The sequence below is a fragment of the Drosophila teissieri genome, chromosome 2R (genome assembly GCF_016746235.2).
Source record: "Drosophila teissieri strain GT53w chromosome 2R, Prin_Dtei_1.1, whole genome shotgun sequence".
In the NCBI taxonomy this organism is placed as follows: domain Eukaryota; kingdom Metazoa; phylum Arthropoda; class Insecta; order Diptera; family Drosophilidae; genus Drosophila; species Drosophila teissieri.
In genome coordinates, this window is record NC_053030.1 from 16,512,662 (window position 1) to 16,540,635 (window position 27,974).

Genomic DNA, 27,974 nt, shown 5'->3' on the forward strand with positions numbered 1-27,974 from the left:
CCCGCTCATGAATCATGGTTATGCCGGCTATAATTTAGTTTTAATAGCATTTTCGGTGACATTTATGCTGTCAGCGCGTCATCCAATTTTATTAATGTCCAAATGAGCCACGCTATGTGTGTTACGACTGTATGATATCATTATGAAAAGATTTAATGTCTGCGTGCCAATTAAGTTATGGTTCTCAGATTGTAGTTGTGAAAGAATGGGCTTTGCTGAAAACTTAAATCTAGGGTAAATTAAGCTTAGACCAAAATTTACGCAAAAAGTCAGATAACATTTGAAATCATGTTTTGCTCAATGAAACTGAACTGAAAATCAACACATTATCATTGAACGTATCTTAACTTAAACCATCAAATCTCTGGCCCTAACTATATTGTTACAAGTTAAGACTGTAGGAGGCGATTCAAATGCGGCCGTTCTCTCTTCTTGTCACAAATGAAGTGTTCTTTATTTCTTCGTTCCGTTCCTTCTTAGCCTATTACATGTATGTATTGGTGTGTCAGTTGCTGATCGTGCGAACGGGACGCACAAAGTAGTGTCCGTAAGCACGATCTTAACATTAGCGTAAAATTGTACTTAAAACTAAGAGTATGTATATCTAGGACTGTATGTACAATCACTGTGTGTATGTTACGGTAGTGTGCCTGCTTGCTACAATCGGCCATCCTGACCGGAGAGCTCCTGATCTCTACAAACATGTTAACTTTTACTTTTGTTTATCCATGGGCGCATATTTGCTACTGCCCAAACTCCCTTGTATGGAAGTCTAGACTGTTGAAAACCTTCAACGTCCTCCACGACATACCTATCGTTACGCAAAACTTTTGTTATTCTATATGGACCTTTGAACTTGGGGATTAATTTTTTGGATACGCCTATATGCGAGTCGAAATTCTTGATCATCACCAAATCTTCTTTTTCATACTTATAAGGATCTTTCCTTTTCGAGTCTGTTCGTAACTTGTTGTATTCTTGCAATTTATTGATGTTTTTGCCAGCATTTTCTCTAATTTTCTCAAAATTTATGTCATCATTTGTTTTATTTATTTCTTCTAACCTTTCTTTTAAACTATCTATAACTCTGCCTTTTTGAGATACTCCAAATAGAACTTTACTTGGATGTTGGTTAATTGATCTTTGCATTGTATTATTTAACGCATATTCGACCATTTCTAAAACAGTGTCCCAATGCAGTCCTTTGTCTGGTTCAGTTAACTTAGCTATAATGGGACCTATGCTTCTGTTCACCCTTTCGACCTGACCATTAGCCTGTGGAGAACCGGTAGCTATCTTTATGTGTTTTATTTCACTTTCTTTCAAGAAATCTTGAAATTCCCCAGAGGTAAAACATGTCCCGCGGTCCGAAATAATACATTTTGGCCTACTGTAAGCCCTAAAATAGTCCTTTAATGCAACTATTGCTTCCTTTGATTTTGTTGTTTTTGCAGGATATAGTCTTACGAACTTTGTAAACGCGTCTATAATCACTAATATGTGTTTGTTCGACCTACTTTTATCAACAGGACCATAATGGTCTATATGTACTACATCAAATGGAATATTTACTTTGGGAATGTTGTGAAGGAATCCCTCTTCTTTTCCAGACTTTTCAGAATAAGCTATACACTTCAAACAATTGCTAATGTGTATCTTGCATTTCTCTCTAACTTTGGGAAACCAATAGCTTTTTGAAATAACTTCTACCATTTTGTCTATTCCAACGTGTCCTAATTGATCATGATAATTAAACAACACGTGGCTTTCCATTTCGTTCGGTACATAGAATAAGAGAACTTCCTTATCCTTCTTTCGATAAACTATTCCATTACGCATTTCGTAACCTTTGAGTTCTGATTGTTGTAGCTGTTTAGCTATCGTTTTGATCTTCTCGTCTCTGCTTTGACAAATAATTAAATTTTCCTCAAAAGAGTTACAATCAATTGTTAGTATGTTTGTATTTCTACTTAGTGCATCTACGTGCTGCATGCGCTTACCGGACCTATGTTCTAAGATGTAATCATAATCTTGTAGAAACAGCGCCCACCTGGCTATTCTTGGACTTAAATCTTTTTTATTTAATGCTAGAGTAAAAGCACTACAATCTGTGACTATTTTGAACTCAATTCCTTGAAGATAAATCCTAAAACGTTGCAAAGAGTAAATCACCGCGAGGGTTTCTAATTCGAAACTGTGGTACTTTGCTTCAACATCAGTCGTTCGTTTTGAAAAGTAAAATACTGGATGAAACTTATTGTCTTTCTTTTTCTGCATAAGAATAGAACCGAACCCTAAAGCGCTAGCGTCGCAATGTAGTTCTGTTGGATCTGTAGGGCTGTACAATGCTAAAATAGGAGCTTCTAGAAGATTTCTTTTTAATGTTTCGAAACAATCTAACTCTGTCGCACCGAAATCGAATTTTCTATCTTTTCGTACAAGATCGTATAAAGGTTTTGCCTTTGTTGAAAAATCTTTTACAAATCGTCTAAAGTAGGAGCACAACCCCAGAAAACTCTGAACTTCATGAGTTTTTGTCGGCATTGGAAAATCTCTTACTGCTTGCATGCCTTTTGAATCTGGTTTAATACCATCACCTGATATTACATATCCTAAGTACTTTATTTCACTTTGAAGGAATTCGCATTTGTCTATTCTTAATTCCAGTTTGTTATCTACTAATCGCTTAAACACTTCTGTTAGTATTTCTATATGGCTTTTACTATCTTTTGTTGCTATCAAAATATCGTCCATGTAAATGAGGACCTTGTCCTCTTTTACCAAATCTGCGAAAATTCTATTTACAAATCTCTGAAAAACTGCGGGGGCATTTCGTAAGCCGAACGGCATTCTGAGCCATTCGTACTGTCCCATAGGTGTAGTGAACGCGGTGTATTTAATTGAGTCCTCGTGCATATGCACGTGAAAGAACCCGTTTCTAAGATCTAATTTGGTGAAAATTACTTTTTCAGAAAGTTTATCAATAAGGTCGTCTATCAATGGAGTAGGGTAGTTGTCTTTTAGCATGTTTTTGTTGAGAGTTCGATAGTCAACGCACATTCTTAATTCTCCTGACTTTTTCTTAACTAGAACAATTGGTGATGCATATTCTGACTCGCTTGCACGTATAATCCCGTCTTTTAAGTAATCGTCTAATAAATTCTGAACTTGACTTTTTTCTGCATATGATAATCGCCTTGGAGGATAATTGAATGGTTTTGTGTTGTCAAAATTAAGTTTCATTTCCCATTTTACTGCTGGGATTTCTGGACGTTTCGCATTCACATAAAGTTTATCAAATACGTCTATTAATCTGTTTCTTAGATTCGATTCACACTTCTCGTTAATATTTAACTGACTGCATTCTATTGGATCGGGGTATTCAATTGATAGTATTTCTAATCCGTCATAAGGACTACTTGTTTTGCTCTCATTTCCATTATTTATATTAATTGAACACTTATTTCCATAATTTTTGACATTAGCCACGTCATTTTCAGATTTTCTATCATTTAAACCATTATCTTCAGAATTTTCATTATTTAAAACAGCATTTCCGGAATTTGAATCATAATTTTCACAATATCTATCGTTTGCAATAAAATTTTCAACATTTCTATCATTTGAACGATCATTTTCACAATGTCTATCATTTGCAATAAAATTTTCAAAGTTTCTATCATTTAAACAATCATTTTCGCAATGTCTATCATTTGAACTATCTTTTTCCCTAACAATCTTAAAATTACTAATTTTCATAAAATCTCTTCCCAAAACTGTTCCATATGCCATCGATCTGTCTGTCACAATTAGTAACTCAAAATTTAGAATTTCTTTATTGATAATAACGAAACATGATATTTTTCCAATTATATCTAAAGGGCTACCGTTTAAGCCAAAATAATTTTTAAGAATCTTTCCATTTAACGTAATATCTTCCTTTTTCAAAATTTTTTCGACGTATGACTTCTTTATGAAACTAATTGGACTTCCAGAATCGATTAGGCATTCTAAGAACAGGCATTCATTAGGTTTTGAACTAAAATAAATCTTAAACGGTCTTACATATTCGTTGTCGGATACGAACTTCCTCTCAGTGCAGTTGTACACCAGATGATCCTTACTGCCACATGCGTAGCAGGCTCCATACTCGCGCTTGGGCTTGCGGCAGTCGGCGGCGAAATGCCCAACAGCATTGCAATTGAAGCACCTTTTTGGAGGCGCCGAACCAGGTTCCTTATCGAACGAAACCTTAACACGTCCAGCCGGAGAAAGTAGCGGTTTACGTAACGAGACCTTGGCAAATGCGTGCAACATCTGCGCAGACGAATTAAAACAGTGCATGTGTGCCTGTTGTCGTAGAAGGGAGTCGGGAATCCCTTCAATGATGTTGTCGATTAGCTCCTCATCGTCTATTCGAATCTGTGTAGCCAACAGCGTTTTTTCTTTGAAGTATGTGGAGAAATCTTCCGACGGTTTCCACTTGCGCTCTTGAAACTTGCGTCGAGATATTATTTTGCTCTCCTTACCGTGGAAAGCTTCACCAAGTTGAAATAGAAGTTCTTGAACCGGCAAAGTCAGCAAACGTTCCGAAGAGTGCAACCAAATTTGAGCATGGTCCTTTAATTTGGACATCACTAGCATGCGAATTACATCGTCGCTTAGCTTAAACATTTTTGAGACCGCGTTGAGCTGGGCGACCCATGTGCTAACATTGAGTTTGTTGTTAGAAGCACCGTCGAATATCGGAATCATTTCCTTGGCCATTGCTAGCAATGTTTGTTTATTTACAAATGCTTCCTCCGATCTGGCATCTCCGCCAGCGACTTCTTGATCTTGAGTGGCATCCTTGTGTTGATTTGGTTTGGCAACACTGCTTCGAATTAGTGGGGTAGCCTTGTTATGACCCGATGTGGCAGCGCTGTTTTGATCCGATGTGGCAGCGCTGTTTTGATCCGATGTGGCAGCGTTATGGCGTCGAGCAGATTCCAATTTCAACATTTCGTTTTCCAATTGGAGCAGCCTTAGTTGACGCTGCATGGCGTCGAACTGCGTAGAAACTTCTGGAAAATGTTCCTCGCGTGCCAACTCCGAATCGCGATGATTGGTAGATGTTGAGGGCCTGGCGTCGTCATGAACATTCATGCTTTCAGCATTGGTGCAGTGTTCGCTGCTTGGCGGCACCACTCCAGCGGCGGCGTCCTCGATCATGCTCCTTGGGCTTTCCATGTCGACCTCTGGTGCTGACTCTCCGACGATTTCGTGCTCCAAATCATTGTTAGCGATTTCGCCTTCTAATTCGCCAATCACCGGGCAAACTCCTCGGGCTTCTGGGGGCACACCGTTCAATCGCGCCGCAAGCGTGGCCTTGTTACCGCTTTTCTGCATGCTGAGCTTTTCACACCAATTGCGCAGTTCTGCTGCTGTATAATCGTCCGCACCGATGGTTTCCATTTGATTATATTTAAAGATATTGTTTTTACTTTGCTTCGTAGGTTGAGTTTTTTGTGAAAAAAAAAAAATTCACAGTAATCCCACTTCTGAATTTGTAGGAGGCGATTCAAATGCGGCCGTTCTCTCTTCTTGTCACAAATGAAGTGTTCTTTATTTCTTCGTTCCGTTCCTTCTTAGCCTATTACATGTATGTATTGGTGTGTCAGTTGCTGATCGTGCGAACGGGACGCACAAAGTAGTGTCCGTAAGCACGATCTTAACATTAGCGTAAAATTGTACTTAAAACTAAGAGTATGTATATCTAGGACTGTATGTACAATCACTGTGTGTATGTTACGGTAGTGTGCCTGCTTGCTACAAGACTTTGTTAGTACCACTTAAAGCCGTTGTTCCTATTACTCGCTTTCCTTTCTCATTTTCAATTTCCTAAGTCCGGTTTAGGAACTCCGTTTTAATGAGTCCCCCGAAGGCGGCAACTTCAGCAACTGCAGCCACCGCGGCCAGCGCGAACCTAATCATCTCTGGCTCACTTAAGTAATAAAGCAATTTACCGCCTTTCAATATCCCTTTACCATTTTTCATCTTTTTATCCGTTCTGGGCCTTGTTCTCGTTGCCTCCTACTCCTCCTCCTCCAGCTCCTTCTCCTCCAAGGAGGAGCACAGTGGAAATCATCCCCTTGGGGTGGGTAACTCCCACACAAATTATTTTCCCGCTGGCTTCCACTTTGTCGTTACTTCTTGTTCATCCGACTCCTCGACTCCTCGACTCTCGCATTTTATTGTTGGCCAGAGGAGGCTCCTCGCAGCTCCGGCTCCGGACTTGTCGCCTCACGTTGCCGCACTTTTTATATACCCTTAGGAGCAGCGAGCTGGAGCTGAAGCTGTAGCTGGTGCCAAAGGATCAGGAGTCGGAGGTGCTGCAGATTGGTCAGATGCCTGCGGTGGGGCTGGACTCGTTTGATTTTAGTGCCCGGATTGGCAGAAGATGGCAAGTCGAATGGAGCTGGAGCAGACATTGTCCTGCTTCTGGTTCTTGTGTGTGTAATGATTTTATTACACGATTTTCTATCGAATTTTATTACCTTGGTGCATGACGGTGCGCCAGGATTGCGCCATGTCCTTTGCGCCCTTTTAGCCCCTGCGGCCATCCAAATGGAATTTACGCACTCATAAAATTTCGCCCCCTTTGAATTGTGTGGGAATATTTCGAATGGCCCAAGTAGCGAGCTGCTCCAGCTCTTTGGCCATCATAATTCAATATCATAAAACGTTTATCCAATTAATTTCTCTGGCCAATATTTATGATCGTTTCGTGCGGCCAGATCCAAGGATATTTACATAGATATAGCACTCTATGCATGTTGGACCTTATAAATGGCTCACATATTTCTTTTGGCATAGTTATGCGTTTGAGTTGGTTATAAAAATGTTCATTGATCGGGATGTGTGAGTGTCGAATAAAATGTGATTTTATGGTGAGTTAGCAAATTAATGGGGGACATGGAAATAAAATATAATTAATTATTAAAGGTCTGAGATGCAGAACGCTTTCCATTTATATATAACAATTTCTTGAGTTTAATGTAAAGCTACTTAGTTTACATTTGAGTATGCTTTTGACTCAGTTTCCTCATAGCAATGACACCATTTTATTTGTAACAACGAACTGTCATTCATCCATCTAACTGATTAGACAACTACCGGTTGCTGTTCCACATTGATCTTGAAAATCTATCCAGCAAATGTGTGGAGGCACGCATCAATGGTTTTCGTGCCCCTCCCGCTTCATTCATTTATTCAGCTGACCTAATCGAGTTTGATTTCCAATTACGATTATGCTGCTGGCACTTTTTCTAATGAGCCACCCATGTCCCACCCCCCTCTACTCATGAGTGAGCTTTTTTTTCACTTTTATTTAGTTTTTCCGTAGCACTGGTTTCAGTGTCAATGTCATGAGGGCCGTGAGGTTGCATGCAACGTTTCAAATGGCTGCATGCCAAAACTAATGGGCTTCCCCACGATGACGATGATTTAGCCGGTTTGTTCACTCAAAGCCAGATACGAGTACATATAACATACTATGCATACATTGGTAGTTAAATTCCGAACAACAGATTTGTATTCATATGTGGGTCGTGTTCACTCAGTGCCGGAATTATGGCTTCGTTTTCCATATTTTCATTCCCATTTTTGGATTTGGCAATGCATTATTTTACGGCTGGGAGGAGGTGGCGGGTTCAGGGTTCAAACAAAGCTCTCATTAAATGTTTGTAATGGGTGTGAGAAATATGTTTTAATGGTTTATTGTTGTGAGATAAACTAGATGGGTTAGTGCTTCCTTTTCGCATTTGTTTATAGAGCAATATTTGTTTGGCCTTCGACGTGCACCGGAAAAAAGTCGCATCAAAATAGTAAGATACAAATGTATCTAAATAATATTTGTATTTAAGATGATCCATGCATTATGCTACATTCATTACGTTCAGTAATGAAATTGAAATTCACTAAGCTGCGATTTGGAAATCCCCATTTGCACATTTACATTTTTCTCAGTGCAACATTGGCCAATTCGCTTAGACAACGGCAATGTCAGTGCTGCCTCAAATTGAAAAACTCATTAAGTGACATGCATACGTGCGGGAAATAGATTCAGCTTTGGATTTGGAATCGCTACTGGATATAGCCGACATCGGTGCTCGGGTCTCAGATACTAACTCTCGATCTGCGCCCTCGTCGGTCGGCCAATGACGTCAGTTGAGCGAGCTTCTGAACCGCATCAGATATCTAAATATGTACCTAACAAGCCACCTACCTACCTACCTACCCATCTAGCCGTCTATCTATGTATCTTTGTATCTGGCCAGTTCATAGTTAAATGATTCTGTTGCCGCTCAAATATTTGCGTTGAGCTTCAGTTCTCATGCGAACGCCGCGGCGTACTAATGTGCGCACTCGAAGATCAAAAGGTCCTCAAGATGAAGTCCACTCTTGTGTGCCTGTCTCTACTGGCCATTCACCTGGCAGATGCTGTGCTGCAGCACCGATCCTTGGAGGAGGCTCGTCTGGAGCGCCAGCGACTGGTGCACAGGTACATAAAGGTGCTGAACAAGGAGGAGGGAGCCATTCGACTGGTGGGCGGAGATAATGAGTACGAAGGTGAGGATATTGCAATGGAATATTCAAATACCTGCTGTTCTTGATAATTATTTTACACATCTATATTTCATATATATTTCATATCGTTTTAGGCAACATTGAGGTCCTGCACAATGGCAAATGGGGAGCGGTTTGCGACGACGAGTGGGACTCCGCCGAAGGTCACATTGTGTGCCGCCAACTGGGTTTTCCCGGCATGAGGCGCTACACAAGAAGTGGCTTCTTTGGACCCGCGCGTCGTCGCTTCTGGATGGACAACCTCTTTTGCGAAGGTCACGAGCAGGAACTGGTGGATTGCCACTTCGAGGGCTGGGGCGAGAACGATTGTGAGCCAGGAGAGGCAGCTGGCGTGATCTGTTTTCCCCCGGAAAATGCCCTGATCCCCGTGGCAACACCCATTATCCGTGACGAGGATCTGCCCAAGTACCCGATCCGCTCCAGATCACGTTTGTATGTGCGACTGAGAGGCGGCAGATCGCGGATTGAGGGACGTGTGGAGGTCAGTTTGGATGGCGGGCGGTGGGGCAGTGTGTGCGCCGATGGCTGGTCACTGCTGGAGGCCAATGTCGTGTGCCGACAGCTCGGCCTGGGCTATGCCAATGAGGCCTTCCAGACGGATTTCTTTGGTGGCTCCAATGTGTCGAGACCCGTGCTGAGTGGCAGCGAGTGCTATGGCAACGAAACGGAACTGGCCGACTGCCTGCATCATGATGCAAGTCAGGGTATCGTCAGCTGCCACGGCAATCGGCAGCACGTGGCCGCTGTGATCTGTGACTATGTTGCCCCCGATTTGGTGGTGGACTATCTGGAAATCGAACAGACGGCCCATCTGGAGGATCGACCCATGCTGCTGATGCAGTGCGCCATGGAGGAGAACTGTGTGGCCAACGAGGCGTATCAAATCCAGCGGGATGATCCCCACTGGCGCTATCGATCTAGGCGATTGCTCAAGTTTACGGCGGCTGCTATCAACGCGGGCAATGCGGATTTCCGGCCATTCAAGGAGAAGAGCCAATGGGAGTGGCACATGTGCCATATGTGAGTACACCGTGCAAAATACTGGAAAATAAACATAATAATTTGTGTTAAAACTTTCCCAGGCATTTTCACAGCATGGAGGTGTTTGCCACCTTTGATATCTTCGATTTGCGAGGTCACAAAGTGGCGCAAGGACACAAGGCGTCTTTCTGCCTGGAGGACAGTAATTGTCTGCCAGGAGTTGCCAAGAAGTACAGTTGCGCCAACTATGGGGATCAAGGTTAGTGTAACTATAACCCAGAGTTTCACATTTCAAGCAATCTCTTTGTAGGCATTTCCATTAACTGCTCGGATGTGTACCTGTACAATCTGGACTGCCAATGGGTGGATGTGACGGACCTGAGTCCCGGCTCCTATGTCCTCAAGATAGCCATCAATCCGGAGTTCAAGGTGGCCGAGATGAATTATGATAACAACGCTGCCATCTGCGATCTGATATACACCGAAAACTTTGCCAGAGTGCAGAACTGCCAGCTGGGGAGACCTTAAGGGGTGGATGGTTAGGATTAAGTGGGCGGTGGACTGGAACCAAATCAAGAAGTGCCAAATACTACGATTAACCAAAGGGAGCTTGTATATTTTCTACACTTATGTCTTTAACCCTAACTCGCATTCGATATAATTAAATGTGCACATCTAAAAACTCTTGTACTGAACTTGAAAGCCGCTGGCGTGGAAACATGTCACCGGCACTGAGATACCAGGAATTTTGGAACCAACCAAGCATTCATCAGGTGTCAATAGCCGGAGACTTGTGGAGGTGTTGAAGTGGAACTAACCGTGATATAAGTAGAGAACAACACGAAGAAATCGGACTAATGTTGAACAGAAGAATAGGGTGAGTGGTAAAAAGAAATGCAAACGAATTAGATAAATTCTAAAATAATTAAAAATGTTCTTCCACTTTTCACTCTCTTGAAATTGTCAACCATTAAAAGTTCAGTGCTAAGTGGACCGTCGATACATTTCAACTATCCTAAGAGGCTTTCGGTTATTGATTACTCAGTTCTTGTTCAAAGAAGCTTTCACAAGCCACTAACCCCACTCATCAATTTAGTAGGATGCGAACCAAGCCGCCATGGACTTAACCCTTTCCGTTTTGAGTTAAAAATGTAAATACATTTTCCGTTAAACTAAGTTACGAAAGCATAAGAAAAACAAACAACCTAAAGGACTTCTTGCTAAGACTTCTCTACGGATTGATTGATTGCGGCGGTGGTTAGCACAGCACATTGAGTAACCCCAAAAATTTAATTAACATAAGCGGTTTATGCGGGTCTTGGAGTAGAGTGGAGCAAAACAAAAAGCTTTTAATTTGTATTTCGTTTGTGGATTAACAAATCAATCAAAGTGCGAAGAAGGCAGATTTCGCCATCGAACCATTCGGCCCCAAGTGGAATTTGTTGTCAGTTAGTTGGGAGCTGGGCAATAACTTTCTGGAACGCACTCAACTATCATCAAATCAGTCAAAGTCCGGCCAGGGGAAGTAAAAAATAAATGATAACCGGCGAATTCAGTCAAGTGTTATAGTTCCTCGAGCTATCAGACACGTGCACATACGCGAACACCCCATAACGCCCATCTGCACACCCAGCCACCCACCCAGATCGGTGGTGGGAAGGGGGAGAAGGGGGCAAGCAAGCGTATAAATAATTGAAATGTTCACTCACTGACCCAGCTCTGGTACACTGCAAAAAAACTGTCAGTTCACTTCGTATACATTTTAATTAGAAAACTATTCATGATTCACGATAATAGTTGTTTCATAGCTACCAATTGGTTTATCTTGTGGTACATTGTTGTCCACTTGAATAAAATCGCACAGTACGTGGTACGTTTTTTGCAGTGCACTCGATGCCATTTGCTCTCTCCAGAGACTTATACTTTTGCGAAATTGCAGCACTTCTTTTGGCTGTGGTGGGCGATGCCAGTGCGGATGACCCTTAGTCCCGGGCATTAAGCAATCAAACGTTTGATTTTCATTTATCGTGTAATCAAGCGTAAAAATAGCTTCGTGACCAAAGTGACTCATCATCATCATGCTGTCATGTGTGCACGTGTGTGAGTGCGAGGTCCTTTGCTCCTGCTGACCACTTATGGCTGGTGTTGATGACATTACGACCATTTGATTGCCTCACATGCAAGCGACCACCATCCATCATCGGGGTCGAGAAATCGCTGGTCTGGCCTGAAAAACCATTCGTGATAACAGCTCCGGCTCTAAGCCAACTATATATGGCACATTAATTGGGATTTCAGCTGCGGGATTTTCGCTGCTATGTGTGAAGCAATCTCAGTGGCGGCAATTAACCCATTAGTGAGCTCACATTCTATTACCTTCTGGCTTTTGGCCTTTTCCGCTTCATTGGAATATTCAAAAAGCTGCGCATCGAATTAATTGTAATTAAAAATTAAAATGATTTTAACATTTTTAATTATGCAATTTGCTTTCCATAATAATTAAAACAAATGGTACCTCCATTCCACACAAAAGCCAATAAATGCGCACACAAATGAGCCAACATGCTAACCATCTCTTTCTACCGCCATATCCCCCTCTCTCTCTTTCGCATCGTCAATGTGTCGCACCAAGCATGAAAATGATAACAAGCCAAATGTGCCCTGAAATTTGCCGTGGAAACGCTGGGAAATGGATGAAAATGGGAGTGGATGGAAAGGGGGGGTTGGGGGATGCTATCATCAGTCTGCCACAAGGACGTAGAATTCTCGTGTGTGCGGTGAATGGCGGTTTGAAGGGTGGTTGCCTGGCGTCTAATGAGTTTATTCCCAATTAGCCGCATTTAAAATTCAAAATCTTTGCCAAAATGTCGGTGGTAGCACAAACAACTGCGAAATGGAATGCCGGAAGGTAAACTTTGAGAACGAACGAAAATTTTAAACTTAGAAAAGAAGCTTTTTAGAAATGTGTGCATGGGAATAGTTAATCAATTATTTCTGCAATAAAAGCTATGATAATTTATTGTTTTTACTTATAAAGTTGACTAAGGATATGCTTTGAATATAATATATTTAAATTTAACTTTAAGTGCATACTTTTATTGATTGCACAAACTCCAATATATTTGCAAATAAATGATTCGTCTGAGAATTCTGTCAGCAAGTTTTCATCAATATAAGAAACCTTTTAATTCCGTTTTTCGATTGGCAAAACTACAAAAACAGCACAGCAATCCAGACACATTTCGCTTAGATACTTAGATTTCCACACCTATGCTGCAAAGCCACAGAACTTTAGCTATTAAATGTGGTCCACTTGCCGCAACAAAATAAGTGTAAATTCCGGCCGCAAAGGACCAACTTATACCAAATTTACACTCTTAGAAATTGCTTTAAAAACTGTCATAAAACTGCAAATGGCAAAGGAGGATGGCTGGGCAAATGCAATATACAAATGCAATATGGAAGCGAATGTGTGTTCCTTAAACGCAGCACTTTGCCAACAACAATTTCATTTGTCGTCAGTTGCGGAGCTCTGAATTCCTAAGGTCCGAGGACATCGATTCTCGATTGTTGTTGGAGGTCCTGCAGCGAGGACCTGGCCATACCATACCACACACATATGTGTGTCACTTTGACCCACTGCACCACCAACCAAACGGCCAACCACCCAACCACCCAGCCACCCCCTTTGCACACCATGGCCATGTCGTTTTAGTGAAATTGCACAAAATTGTTTTCCGTTTCGTTTCGTTTCATTGGGTTCGGTTCGCTTCTTTCATTGGAAATGTGCATTTAAAATTTATTGCAGTCACAAGCACAAAATTAACTGCATATGGAGAGGAGGAGTGCTGACAATTGAAATAACAATTTGCTGGAAATGAAGTCGCCCAGGATTTCGATTGAATTTGCAGCTGACCAACATTTTGTAAACATTTGCCAGCCGGGCCACAAAATTCCAAACGAAAATGGAGAAATCTCCTTTGTTGATGGCCGCAATTATCGTGTTTCGCAGATCAACTGAAACCGAAAGTAAAGCAATCGTTGTGCAGCCTTCTCCACCATCATTAGCATCGAATTCATCTGGCTCAGTGGAAATGTGAAAAATGTGGGAACACCTTATCGAAATCCTTTATCTGCAAAAGGGCCGTGAAGACTTTCCGCCTTTGATTTCTTGCCGTCGGCAAGCTTCCTGTTCCGACTCTTGATTACACAGCAGAAAACCCCTGACATCCGCACCACTTGACGTATACGTATTTAAGCTCACACCAAAGTCAAACGCATTGAAATGTGACTACCAGTCACATTCACATTCGCATCCACATTCGCATTCGAAGTCACAGTTCACTCCCACTCGCGCGAAGGCAAACAACACCGCAGGGACCCATATATCAAAAATCAACAGCTGCCGAGATGAGGAAAAAAAATGGAAAATAAAAAATAAAATACGTGGAGGCTCCCTACTCACATGTGACAAAAGATAAACACAAGAAGAAACATTCTAAAATCAACAAAAAAAAATTGTGTAGAGTTGGGCGGAAAAAAACTTTCATGCTGGCGACATTTAAACATGGCAGAGAAGCCGATAAGAATGCAAATGAAACGACAAAGCAGCGCAGTCAGCAGTGCTTAGGGTTTGGTGGAAAATAGGGACGAAAATGGCACGGAAAATGGCACGAAAAAGGGGGCGGGGTGTGGGGGGCGGCGGCCTTACAACCCCCTGAGGCAGCAGCAGCTGGCATATGAGTGGAGCCAATCTTAATTGCGGTTCAAAGGGCAAGCGAGCTGCAAAAAGCACAGGAAGTGAAAATCTGAAGGCGAAAATGGAAATTGAGATACAAAATGGCAAATAAAAATCCGTCGTGATTGCTTATGGCTAGCAAACAAATTTAAAGCTGAAGGGGATTACTATGTAGGCGCTTTTAAATATTCTTTTTTCATTCTTCTTTTTAATAGTAGCTTAGATAAATAACTATTCGTAGGGAAAACTATCACATGCCTACAATTTTGTTGCCTTAATGTAAATTTCTTTTCTCGCATAGCTTTAGTTTATTACAGTTATTTTTGAGCCAGACTAAATAAAGTTTCCAAATCGACCACAATTCACCTCACCACCAGCATAAAAAAGACAACAAAAGTCAACCGCTAAACGGAAGGCGGATACAAATCCATCCGTATACAAGTTACACCCGCTTAAGATACAATTTACGCATTGTTAGAGATACGAGTCTAACAAACACAAAAAAAAAAACAAAAACAAAAAATGCGGGCAAAATGTGTCCAAAATGCTGAAAAAGGGCGCTGAAAAGCCGGGAAATGTGGGCGGGCAGAGCCCAAAAAAGGAAGAGTCAAACAAGCGAAATGACAAACTCTGGTAAACCCCACCTTAACCCAGGAAATCACCCGCCCCACCTCCCCACCGCGCTCACCACCTCCAGGAACCCTTGCCGTTGACAAAAAGTTTTTAACACGCATACGCCGCGTTGCCAGCGACGCCAAGTTTGCGGCATTTCATTGCATACTTTCTGGCGCTCTGGCAGAGTCGTTGTGTGTGTGTGTGTGGGTGCCGCTTGTTATTTTTGCACTCTTATGAATTATTCGAATTTTATGCGACAAATCACCTGCGAAATATAAATTCCTAGCACTGCCGCCAGTGCCCTGGGGTTTCGTTTCGTTTCGTTTGGGCTTGGGTTTTGCCTTTGGTTTTTGTTGGATCTTTCCGCTTCGAAATCCCCGAGCACGTTCTGCTTGCCAAGTGCCACGTTACACCGTTAATCGTTCGTTAATCTGTCGTAAAATTTTCCCAACGCCATCAGGTTAAGTGGATGTAACTGACAATTGCCTTGCGACTGCAAAACTTTTTAATCGAAAAAAGATGTGACCGCCCATTCTGGAAAAACCACCCACGTTGTTTTCTAATTAAGTGCGCGGGGCGTGCTGTGCCTTGTGTGACACTCCGGAGGGTTGGAAATCTTTAAATAGCAGACAAAACTCTTTGTAACCGTATACCGTGGATATTCTTAAAAGCCCGTACTTTTCCCAGAATCAAAGCACAAAGCCTTTCAGCTGCTTCCAGGTTTTCTATGTTGATTGTCAAAGGCTTTGCCACCGAAAAAATTAATTGCAGACAACAAATGCTGCGTGTGTAAGTCAAAGGAAAACACTCTCTCTTATGCAACACCTTTTTCCTGGGGGGTTAAGAAAACACGCTTACATTCGCCATATGTACATCAAAAAAATTCAGTAAAACAGCACTGAAAAAAAGTAAAATTTATTCTTTACTTTTCTAACTAATGTAATGATTCTTAGTAGTATATAAACATTTTTTAAAGTATACACTTAATTCTTTTTTAATAGCTTAAATTACAAATTCAAATAGCCAACTTTTTTCTGTGTGCACTGAAATTAACAAAGAAGCATTAAAATCATGTCAGAAGAAGTCAGCATCTTCTTTGGTCTTTAGTTCGTCTGGCATGTGTGGATATAGTTGTCGTCATTTCAAACAACTCAGAGCACAAAAACCGGGGAGCGCAAGGCGAAGACTTCAAGTAAATGCAAGTTGAACGGAAAAAATGTTCAACTGTCTCGTCATCATCCACGGAGCATACCTCCTACGATATTCCATTTGAATTTTGATTGTCTGCGTAAGCCATGCAGCACATAGTACATACAAATATAGTGCGATAGTACAAAGTACCTTCATGTCCATGGCTCCGACTTCTTGCCAAGCTGTCACATTTGATATGCCCCTGAGAAAACTGCGGAGTTTGGGGAGATAAACAAGTCTGAGACCCTGGCGATGGCGATGAAGTTGATGATGCAGGCGATGGCAACTAGCAGGAATTATTTCTTTGCTCTTGCCAGCACAATTTGTTTGGGGCACTGAGAAAATGAAGATATTCCGTGCTAAACAAAAAGTTAATGCAAGTGTATATTATGAACAAAAAGAATAATATAAATAATAGTAAAAAAGGGGCTATGATTGTCTAGAAATATGTTGAATAGCATAACAAAGTCTCCGAAATTTTACTTTAAATGATAATTATATAATTTTCTATTATATAACATAAATTGAAATGCTTTTTTTTCCAGTGCACGCCGAACACGGAAAAGAATTAATGTTCTCTTGAGAACAAAACGCAAACATAATTAAACTTGCCATGACCATTTCGCAATGCGCCCTCCCATCGAAATATCTGCATCTGCAAATGCATCTGTATCTGTATCCGAGGAGATGTGTCTGTGGCGGTACGAAAATAAAAGCAAATTTGTCACATTGCCCAGACAGGAACATAAAATAGTTGGTGTGAGAAGTGGGCGCGGCCACGGGCGGCAGGTCGTCATAATTCGCGACTAATGAAACGCGCGGAACTCCATTGCCTTTGCGCCCTATGAATACCCCTATATCTGTATCTGACCCGCTGTCTCTGACATTTATGGCCGGCAAACAGAACTTTTATGGCGCTAAAATTAGTGGCGAATTGTTGCCGTGTGGCAAGTTTGTCTGCGGACTACCGTGCTTCCCGTGCTTCCCAAATATTGAGTCATAAAACGAGGCTTGATTGCAAGGCGACGTGGGCGCAAGAGTGGCAAGCAGTCTGTGGGATAAGTGCAACTAATTTGAGATATAGTGGCAACTGTAGTTTATCTGCTGCCCTGTTTTAATGGCCAACTAATTGCATGCATCTGTGGGAGTGCTTATGGATAAGACTGGGGATTGGGATAGAGGTTGTAGTTGGGGTTCGGGTTGGGGTTCGATGTTCGTGTCATGGGGACTCCACTCGAACCTGTGGCCAATTTTCGCACTTAATTATAAGCAACTCCAGCTGCCAATTGCAGCAAAGCAAACAAAAAGAAGCAAAAACAGGACAATGCACTGAAAAGATGTTGATAAACCAAAATAAAAAGTTTCTAGATTATTTTAAATAGTTCCATCTTTTTAAAAAAAAAGAGATGGCTTATAAGCTATTGATTTTAATAAATTAAAGTCATAGATATAATGTTTTTATTGAAATATATATGCAAGATTTATTTAAAGCATAACAATGATTTTCTGTGTACGGGAATGGAAAACCCATTCCCCAAATGTCTGGCCAAACAATAAACGTAAATAAACTTGGCATATATGAAATAATTTCTAGCCCGCGGCACCGACGGCGTCTGCTTTAAAATGCATTTTCAATTTCAGTTCGAAAAGACAGGAGGGCTGAGGAATGTGGGCGGATAGGCTGGGTTTGTCGTCCTTTGTAAACTAATTTGCTTGGAAAATGGCAAACTCTCGCACATATATATTGTGTACAACCCATCTCATATTGGCGGAAAAATGGTGAAAAGTGGAGAAAAATGGGGAAAAGTGGGGAAAAGGGGAGCGCTTTGAGGTCTCTTTGCATAACAAATACACGGACACCAGCCCGAAACACTGAGTGCAAAATGTATGCAAACAATGTGAAAAATTCAAAAACAAGTAAGAAAACGTGGGGAGCGAACAAATGAGAGGCGGAAAAAAAGAACTGGGAGCCGCGGCAATCAACAAGCAAACAACGAAAAAAACACTGAAAAATGGAAAATGAAAAACAATTGCTCATTGTCTGAGCAATTATACACGCATTGCTGCGCTGCAGCAGTGGCAGCGCCAAATAAAAAGGACTCCCGCCATCGCAAAGGACTTGAAAAGGATATTGCGCACAGACACCGAGGGAGTGGCGAGGGGAGTGGGGGCGACTTCCTTCCTTCCTTTTTGGCACATATGCGCCAGCTGAAAAGGATCTGACCAAACAAGTATTTTAATGAAAATGAACCAAATGGTTTGAGCCAAACGGGAATACTTATGGGACTATAAATAAGTCCACCACATGGCCAATCTGAAGCACTTTATCCAATGGCACAATTAAGCAATTGATTTTTAAAACAATATTGCAGACTTTAAAGAGACCCGAGGTGCTTTCATTTTAGATTTAGCAAGGTATGCATCACTTACTTAAAAGCAAAGCAGTCACTTTTGGCATAAGTCGTACAATTCACCCAATGTAACCATCTCTCCTTTGAAATATAAATGATTATTAAAAGCCTTTTGTCATCTAGCGCAAATAAAATGCTTGCCATTCCATTTCATATCTTAAATAGCTTCGTAAAAAATCCAAATCGGCTATCATTACCCTCGAGTTACATGGCGAAAGACAAAGGACACCGAACGGAATCAAGTCAAAAGGAAAGTATAAATATTTACCAGAGAGCAACAAAAAAAGAAGTTAACATTTCTTTGTCAATTTGGGGCCATTTCCCATTTTGGCCATATCTGCTGGCCTCCTTTCATAACTGGGCCAGCAATTTTACTGGCTCATTAAAATATGGCAGTCAATTTGACAAAAAGAACCCCGGGTAATAACAGCATCCTCACAGGAGCAGGACCTGCCTGTAACTCGGGGAGATCCATTTGAAAAGAGAATAAAAAGTATTATGGGCGCTAAACTCATTTATAATTATAATGGACCTTTTACGAACGGTTTCTTTTGGCAACATCATTTTTTTTTTTTCGCTGCCCAAAAACCAACATCATAAAAGACAAATGAGCCGCAACCAAAAAGAGGGGCACAAAAAAAAAGAACAATGGGGCAACATCCACTGTCATTGTCTTGTGTGGTCAAAATCAGCTTGTATTGTATTCCCTTTGAAAAGTCATCTAATATTTTATGTATTTTCTGCAATGCAATGGGGGAGGGGGGAGAAATCGGGGGTTGTGTAGGGAGGACGGCGAGGAAATGGCTACTTTTCTAAGCTTTTAATAATATCCTTTTTATGTCCACTAAATGAAGGATATAAAGTCAACACTTGGCACAATAAGGCGAACAGCCAAGCGGGGCGACCGAAAGCTTTGCACATCTTCAACGCCTTCTCGTGCACTGCGCCAAAAAGTGTGCAGAAAGATAAGCTCTCAAAGTAATTTAGCCACGAATATTGGTTATAATATAACCTTGTAATACACCCAGTCATATTTGATAAATATAACTGATTTCTTCGCTGCTGAAGATTGAAGAAATCCCTACTGCTTCCAAATGGTTGTTAATGAACATAGTTTGTTTTCTCTGTGCATCACATCCTTCTGACAGTTTTTTGTCCTCGCCGGCGGCATAAAAACTTCGGACATCGTCTCGGTCCAGCCGGGATTGCTTCTTAGTCGCCGTTCATTCTCCGGCCAAGTTTTGTTCGCTTAGTTTGCATAAGTTTGCCTGCCGGGCGCTTCCGGTTAATGTGGTCGAGAGGAGCAGCATCCACACACTCGCAACAACATCACCGCGAGAGAACAACAAATAAGGAAATGGATCTGGGCAGAGCCAAAGTAGACATTTATATGGGCAAATCTTTGTGTGATTTCCGCTTCATTGGCGAAAGCTTTCTGGCGCCAGAGGACCGTGTCACCCTTCTCATCCGGACTTCCATTCCATCCATTCCATTCGCATCCCTATATCCCACACTTAATGTGTCCATCAATCTTTCGCTTGGCCCAACTTTAACTTGTTATTTGGCTACTTTAAGTCGGGCCAAAGCCAAATAAAATCAATCAATTGAAAGTAACAACAGCCATGGATTCAATAAAGTGAAGAGCTTCCATTTCCTTATCCCTTTTTTTATGTGGAATGGGTTCAGATCGATTTGGTCATGAGTCAGCAGTTCTGGTAATCGAACATTAAGTTAACGATAAGGCGCGAACCTTAGGCAGTGCGACTCTTTTTATGGACAAAAGTTTAATCTTTTACATAATTACTTTAATCTGTGATATCCGTAAACTTCGATTTCCTCTTCAATAATCTGCCATCACTTTCAATCCATGTCAAAACAGTCTCGGAGTTTTTATGCTCCCAGTTTGGCGAATATCCAACAGCAACAACGGCCACTAGAGGAAAAAATTTCAATAAGCAATTAGATGGCAATTACTTGCAACAACTTTGGCTTGACTTTCGTTGAAGGGCGAAAGCAATTACTTGAAATTTATATGTGACTGTGGTGGCGGCTCCTGAAGGAATCTCGAACTCCCTCAGCCAGCAGAACTTGGCTAACATAATTGAAACGCTCAAGAGAAACCGGCGATTGGCATCGAGTGCGGGATGGATAAACCTCCAACTTTCGGATGGATGGACAAGTTGGTTGTCGGGCTAGCTGGCCACAAGAACCGCAAGAACAACAATGTATTACACATAAACTTTGAGCAGGAGCATCGGCTAGTGTACCGCAAAAAAGTTGATATCCTAAAAAAATTTAAAAAGATGTTAAGTTATACAAATGTGCACTTATTTATGTATTTGAAACATACTTTAAAATCAATTTGGAAATATTAAATTCAATTAACTGTGACTTCGGTATATTGATTTATAAAGTAAGCGAAATATTGGTTATTATAAACTTTCTTTTTGTTTATTTACGAATGAGGTTGACACATTTTCCCTCTGTGCACCATGAATGAGTTGGATTGGGGGCGGAAAAACTAATTGAGTTACATATTTGGTGCTGACATGCGGAGCAAACTTTCCTTCTGTGTTCGGCTTGGTGGTCCAAGCAAAACTTTACATTGTTTAATTTTGCCAAATGTAGGAACACTCGAATGCGATTGCAACCCCAGACACTAATCTTTTGTTTGTCGCCGCCCCAGCTTTCCTTTGCTTTCCTTTTCCTTTCCTTGAACTTTTTCCTCTTCTTTTGTCGCAATACCAATCCCAAGTAGTTTGCCTGTGTCTTAACATCTCTTAATCTCTGCTGCTTGTTTCACAAAAACTTTCATTTGCACCACATACTTATACCCATATCCCATAACTTGGATTGGGAAAAGCCAGGGTAAGTTCTGCCCTTTTCTTGGATTCCTTCCGGCGGCGCCATCTTTAACTTTCATTAGTAACGAGTATGTGTAAATCTGTTTTGCGAGAGTTGCCTGTAGGTTGCTTTATTTCTTTTGCCAGCACAAAGTTATAAGTTCTTGTAATTGAGCTGTTGGCTTTGGGGGTACGGGGCGTATTCGTAATATATGATGACATTACATTATCATTTGTCAGCCAAGGAAAAACTAGCGCACCATCCAGAGACGAGTGTCTGCTAGTAAATGTTCTTTAAATGGCTCAACTTTAATTATAACGAGCTGTCTAAGTGGGTGTAATATGACCAAAGTTTTTGTGGTATTTCTCTCGCTATGTTGAGGATATAAATATAACAATTAAGTGAGAGTGAACCTTGTACAAAGATTATGTTTATGTTTATATTATGTTTTCTTAAATCAATTTTAAAGCTCTGTATCAAATTTTTCCCTTATATTTTCTCAGAATTTGAATGAAATACTGCAATATCCAATCAAAAGTCTAACCACTAAATTAGTGCCCCACCAGTTTGCAACCGACATCGTTCTGCACATCTATATTTCCATTTTATTGTAGAATCTTGGCCGTCGTCCTCCAAACTCATAAGTATGCAACAATGTGTCCGCTTACATTAATTGGGCGTTGCAGCTGATTTGAATACGGGTAATCCAGGCAGCAAGATTGAAATAAAAAAAAAAAGAAAGAAAAACAAGGAAAACCCCAGAAGGGTAAGGAGTGGAAAATATTTAGCCAGGCTAACCGAACTAACCGCAAGCAGCTGTCCGCCTGATGAACAGCGCTTTTAATTGCTGACTTCGTTTTATTTTCGCCCTGTTGACTTATGGAAATTGGTAGAGCCGACTACTTATATTGGTTAATACCAAACACGCTGGCTGCATAATAACGAGCGGCTCATCAAGGATGCGATGCGGAAAAGTGGGCAGAGGGCGGGTAAAATGGAAGAGTGGAGCATGTGTCTATTTATTTTAATTAAGCACAGGTAAACCGTGTTCAACGTGGGCTTTCAGTCGTGTGAGCTCTGTTCTTCCTTTGCGACACTTTGTTGCCATTTTTATACCCGTTACTCGTAGAGTGGGTATACTAGATTCGTTGTAAGTATGTAACAGGTAGAAGGAAGGGTATATATATTCATAATCAAGATCAATACCAGAGTAAAGTCTGTCCGTCTGTCTGTCCGTCCGTCTGTCCGTCCGTATAAACCTCTAGATCTCAGGAGACTAGAGATTCCAGAGACATAGACGACAGCCAATTTTATTCCTGATGTGGTCAGTCTAATCAAATGCCCAGTGCTCGCAGGTGATTAACAGGTATCTTATAGTCGAGCAGCTCAACTGCCGCGTTCTCACTTGTTTGGAATATTTTTCCTTGTTACTGCATTGCAAGTTGTTTCGTGTGTGCTGGGAAAACACCAGAGTGCGTACTACTAACGAATCACTAATTAATAAATTAGGACTGCGTCTAAGGCATTTTGCTGTTGCCAGCACAATTATGCTGATTAATTTAGTAAAGCTGTTGGGTTTCTTAGGACTAATGCAAAAAATTTGCGGGAGCTTTGTTTTGCAAACATAACTCTTAAAGATGCTTTCTTATTTATGGAATAATTAGATGGTTAGCTTATTATTATCTTGTGTGACTTTTGTTTGGCAATTTATTTCAAAACTAGAAATACTTGCATTGCTTAGAACTTCTCCTTAATTTGAATTCGTACATTTTCAGTACCTAGAATTCTCTTGAAACATTACTTTTTGCCAAGTTGAAGTCGCACAACCACAGCCAAATTTAAATTATATTCTGGCGCAGCATTTAAATTTGCATTTTCATCTTTTTAAATGCAATAATATAGCAATAAAACCATCAACTCTTGACACTTGCCAGCCATTTTCATTTCTGCAGGCAAAATGATGTCATTAAAGGCACATGCTTATGGCATTTTGAAAGGCATTACGCATACGCCATGTAGAACGCAACAGCTGCGTTATGACAACGCAAATGCGTGTCTCCATCTTTGGCTCGGTGTATCTGTGAGTCTGTGCGTGTGTATAAATTCGAGTGTGTGCGTATCCGTTGAGATTTTCCGCCAAACATTTTACGTGCAAAAATTTTAAGCCTTTGCTGGTAACATGGGAAAACCGGGGAGAGAAACAGACAAATCTCCAGCCGCCGGCATTATTAGGCGCATATTTGTTGAGCAAGTGTAAGCACACCATATAAACATATTTCTCCAACACACTTCACTATATATGTACATATATGTACTCATGTATGTATGTACACTTATATTTGTTTCACATATGTGGGCCGTCAGCTGGGGCATCCGGTTTGCCCCAAAAAAACTCATCCCCATTTTGTCTTTTCCCTGCTGAACCAAAAAAACGTGGCTGCGTCATCTTTGGTGACTTATTAAATATTTTCTTTCTCATTTCACTTTTTCTGCTTCATATTTATTTTGGTTTTTTTGTATTTTTCGCCGCTGGTGACTTTAACTCACATTTAATTGCCCCAACTTTTCAGTTAGACTTTTCTTAATTAATTAAAAAACTTGGCAAAGCCAAAATGCCAACTCACCTAGCACGAAAACCTTTCCCCCACTCATATTCGGTAGCCAAACCGCATTTTGGAGCATTGTTGCTCTGTTTTAGTGGCTGAAACTGTTCCAAAGTAAGAGTCATGCCACGTTGGAGTTGCCCGAAGTCAAATAAAAGATTTGCGGTTGCCGATGAATAAGCGAGCGGCTTTCTCTGGCCAAAACCAGCCGCAAAAGGTGACTTTGACTGGGTGACTGGGGTGACTGGGTGGTCGTGGGGTCAGTAATTTCGTGTCTCATTTGCGGGACATTCGAAAATGCGGCTAACCAAACCGCAGAGCCGAAAATGAAAGACTTTCGAAGAACGCGTTTTGAACGATAAAATTAGGAACATATTCATGCGATTTTGGCCACTTTAACGTATCTGTTCCAGTTATACAATATTTATAAACTATTTATAAACTCATTGTTTATCGTCCCTTGACGGCCAAATGTTATTTTAGTGGTAACACATTTTTATTTGAATATTTTCACAGCACAACTGCTGTTGCCACATTTTATCCCCCCCAAACAAAGCAAACCTAGGAACAATATGTATTTTTTCCTCGTTGCCAGGACAAAAGAGGGAATTAGTTAACATGCAAAAATAATCACAGATTTAAAGATACATACCTTCTGCTTGCCAAAATTTTATCTGGTTACATACATACATATGTATGCAGTTTTAAAACTTTGACAATGGTAGTTTCAAATGTTTCATTTGTTTTGTTGCCTTCTCCGTTGGTATTTAAGTACTTTATTTTTGTTTCGTTGCCTAACAAGTATTACTTAAAAGACATATCAAAGCTGATGGGATTTCGTCCTTTTTTCCGTCCAGTTCTTTGCTTTTATTGTGACGTTGCTAAGCGGCAGCAGGAGCATATCAAATTTATAGGGCTTGCTGTACTGTCTGTTTCGTTTTAGCACTGACTGTGATTGTTGTTAAAGTACAAGTGCACTGGGAAAAAAACTAAGCAATAATAATGTATATATTGCAATCTAAACCGTTGCCTATGGTGTTTATTTGTTATTATTTTGAGTTATATCCATGTAAATATGAGTTTCTATAAATACATCTAAATTGAATCATGAGCTTTACATTTTTTGTGCAGTGCATCTATAAGCATTGGAGAGTGTATGACTAGATGGATGTGTTTATCTTGTCGCCATCTGCTTTGCCACTGCTTTGTTCTGTTTAATTTTCTGCTTGCTTTTGCTTCCTGCAGTTGTTTGTCCTTTTCCCTGCCCTGCCCTGCTTTTCCAGCCCACTTTTCCCACCACCCACTTTGGCTTTGTCTGTTCTTGCATTGTTTTCATTAATGTTATTATTCAACATTTCTGTGTTCACGTCATCCCATCCGACGGTAGTTTCTAATTTGTATGCATAATTTACAGCCACGCCGAGTTCGAGTGGAAGGACACAAACATATGTGTCCTGGCGTGGGGCGGAAAATTGAGAGCTGTGGGAGGGGCGATTTTCCATTGTCAACAGGCTTGTGTGTGAGACGGAAAATGTATCTGTGAGTCTGTCTGAGAATTGATGAGTTGATGCCTAAGTAAGTCGCTGACAAGTGGGAATTTCTAATCACAAGACCGAGAGATATTGATTAAATAGAGCTTAAACACTTAACGCCACTTGCATTAAGTGTTTAGGAAAAGACTTGATAGTTATATAGGAGAATTAATAGTTTTCAATTGAGATTCTGAAGCTAAAGCGTTACTAACTACGAAACATATCTATAATTAATACGAGTAAATTGAAGAGGTAACTTCGAAGATAGCACAGAAAACTAGTAACAAGTATCTCAAAACTGAAAGGTATTTGAGGTTATTTCTTTTATAATTTGAATTTTTTAAGAAATTTCATTTGTGTAAAACTTTTGCAAAGAATAAACTCTTACCTTCGGTATTTGCCAAATTGAAATAGTTTTACACGATTGCCTGTCCGAATAAAAATACGCAAACAAAAAGGTGCAGAAGAGTAGGAAAAAACGTAACCAAAAATGTAAGGAAAATTGCATACCGAAATTTCCTTAACATTCCCGAATGTTTTTTCCCTGCCAAAGTAAACAATATTTGGCTAAACTTTTAATTAAAGAAAATAGAAAAGGGAGCCAGAAATAAAGGGGGCAAATTGCACCACGTATTGTTATCGTTTGGAATTGCGCAACTGCAACTGCAACTGCAATCAATCTAAATGTCGAGCTGTCAATAAAATTGTCAGCCGAGCTGCTGCAGATGGTCCAGCATCCTGTCAGCCAACTGCAGGATCCAAGGAAAACACGTTTGCATACCTCCTTTCAGCTGACTGCACTCGCAACCTTTTCCTGCTAATAGAATGGGTCAAGGGGCAGGGGCAGGAAGGAAGGAGGGGAGTGGGAGGGGGAACGGGAAAGGGCCAGCTTGGTTAGCCAACATTCAAACTAGAGAGCTAGTCGTGTGAAACAAAGGCGAACACATGCGACCTGCAGCTTGATTTGGTAACACATATTTGACACATGTCAGGCCAACAATGCTTTGCGCAAAAGGTCAAACTCAGGCATTTAAAAGTTTAATATTGCCAGCTTAATGGATTTCATAGAAAATGAAAATGGTTGCGCCAAGACATTTCTAATGGAAAACCACAGTATGCAGTGCTGTTGACAAACACTACACTACATACAAATAATACATTAGTGCGTTTTAGTGCGATAAAAAACATTTCACATATAAATCAAGCTACTTATTTAATCGATGTATATTTCTATTGAGTTTCTTATTGAAAATGAATAATAATACAGATTACAGCAATGCAGTTTCATATTTGAAATTAAAAGAAAAACTTCTCTATGTTTCTGTACCTTTACACCCCCTTGACCTTTTCAGCTACTGCGACGTGCACATTTGGCTGCTACTTTCCTCAATGCACTTCAATGCGCTTGACATTTTTATTAAAAGCTTTAAGTTGTTACTGCAGCGAATGTGCACGCACACATGCTCTCACACACACACACACATGCACATACAGGGCCGTACATAAATGTCAGGCAGCCAGAAAGGATATTCGCTGCAATGGCAACGGCTGCTGGCAACTTATTGGCTGCAGGACACACAAACGCACACACAAACGCGCACACAAACGCATTTCGCATTTCTCTGCTCCTGTCTTATGCAACAATGTAATAATGCCAGCCAGCAGTCTATATCATGGCAACTTTAACTTTTCCCCTCCCGTCAGTTCTTAGTCATTTTTCTATCCCGCCGGGATTTACTTATGACACTAAAACGCTGGAATGCAAGCTGGCATCATTTATTTCGCCGGATTCCCAGTAGCAGCAGAAATTGCATTGCGTGACATTTTTGTGAAAACTCATTTGATAAATGATTGCGAACAATTGAATCCGCGCCCTTTGCCATGGGGTGGAGCACTTAAAGCGATTCCGCGAATTGGGCTAATGACAATGCACATCCCGGTCGCAGTCGTGCCTTCAATGGCACGGCATCTGGCCCATTTTAATATGCCAAACACATGTCGTATGCGCAATATTCGCAATGCCAGTTTGTCTGCGGGAATTTTCGCTTTCGCACACATAATTTTCGTGCATAATTTGGAAGGATTTCAACTGGGTCGGATCCTGCGACAAACAGATTTGCAATGCACAAAACGTTTATGCGATTGGTATGTGAATGCTTGGCACCGCCATTCACCCCTTTGCCACCCGCCCACATGCACCCATGTCTCTTCGTGCACCGCGAGAAAAATTGCCTAGATATGGTAATAGCTTCACAGTTGAAAATGATAAATGATTCTTTGGGACTTTAAACTGAAATCATTGCAGTGATTTGATAGGTTTGTAGTATCTACAGCTTGGTGTAAGTAATTGCGTGCCTTTTCTCTCAGTGCACCCACACAACCCATGCTGTTCGTAATGGGCATAAACATTCTCGCATCCGTTGCCGTTGAT

General features: G+C 40.9%; 2 protein-coding genes across 2 annotated transcripts; one reads left to right on the forward strand and one right to left on the reverse strand.

The window, feature by feature from the left end:
• Positions 1 to 3,880: 3,880 nt before the first annotated feature.
• LOC122613051 lies at positions 3,881 to 5,569 on the reverse strand. The gene is made up of 3 exons (XM_043787024.1): positions 4,961 to 5,569; positions 4,066 to 4,912; positions 3,881 to 4,010 (listed from the first exon to the last, which is right to left on the reverse strand). The coding sequence occupies exons 1-3, from the start codon at positions 5,452 to 5,454 to the stop codon at positions 4,002 to 4,004; spliced, it is 1,350 nt and encodes a 449-aa protein (XP_043642959.1). The 5' UTR covers positions 5,455 to 5,569; the 3' UTR covers positions 3,881 to 4,001.
• Positions 5,570 to 8,390: 2,821 nt separating this feature from the next.
• LOC122614029 (lysyl oxidase homolog 3B) lies at positions 8,391 to 10,279 on the forward strand. The gene is made up of 4 exons (XM_043788483.1): positions 8,391 to 8,610; positions 8,703 to 9,648; positions 9,711 to 9,868; positions 9,920 to 10,279. Exons 1-4 carry the CDS (start codon positions 8,397 to 8,399, stop codon positions 10,135 to 10,137), a joined length of 1,536 nt encoding a protein of 511 aa, XP_043644418.1. The 5' UTR covers positions 8,391 to 8,396; the 3' UTR covers positions 10,138 to 10,279.
• The last annotated feature ends 17,695 nt before the right edge of the window (positions 10,280 to 27,974 follow it).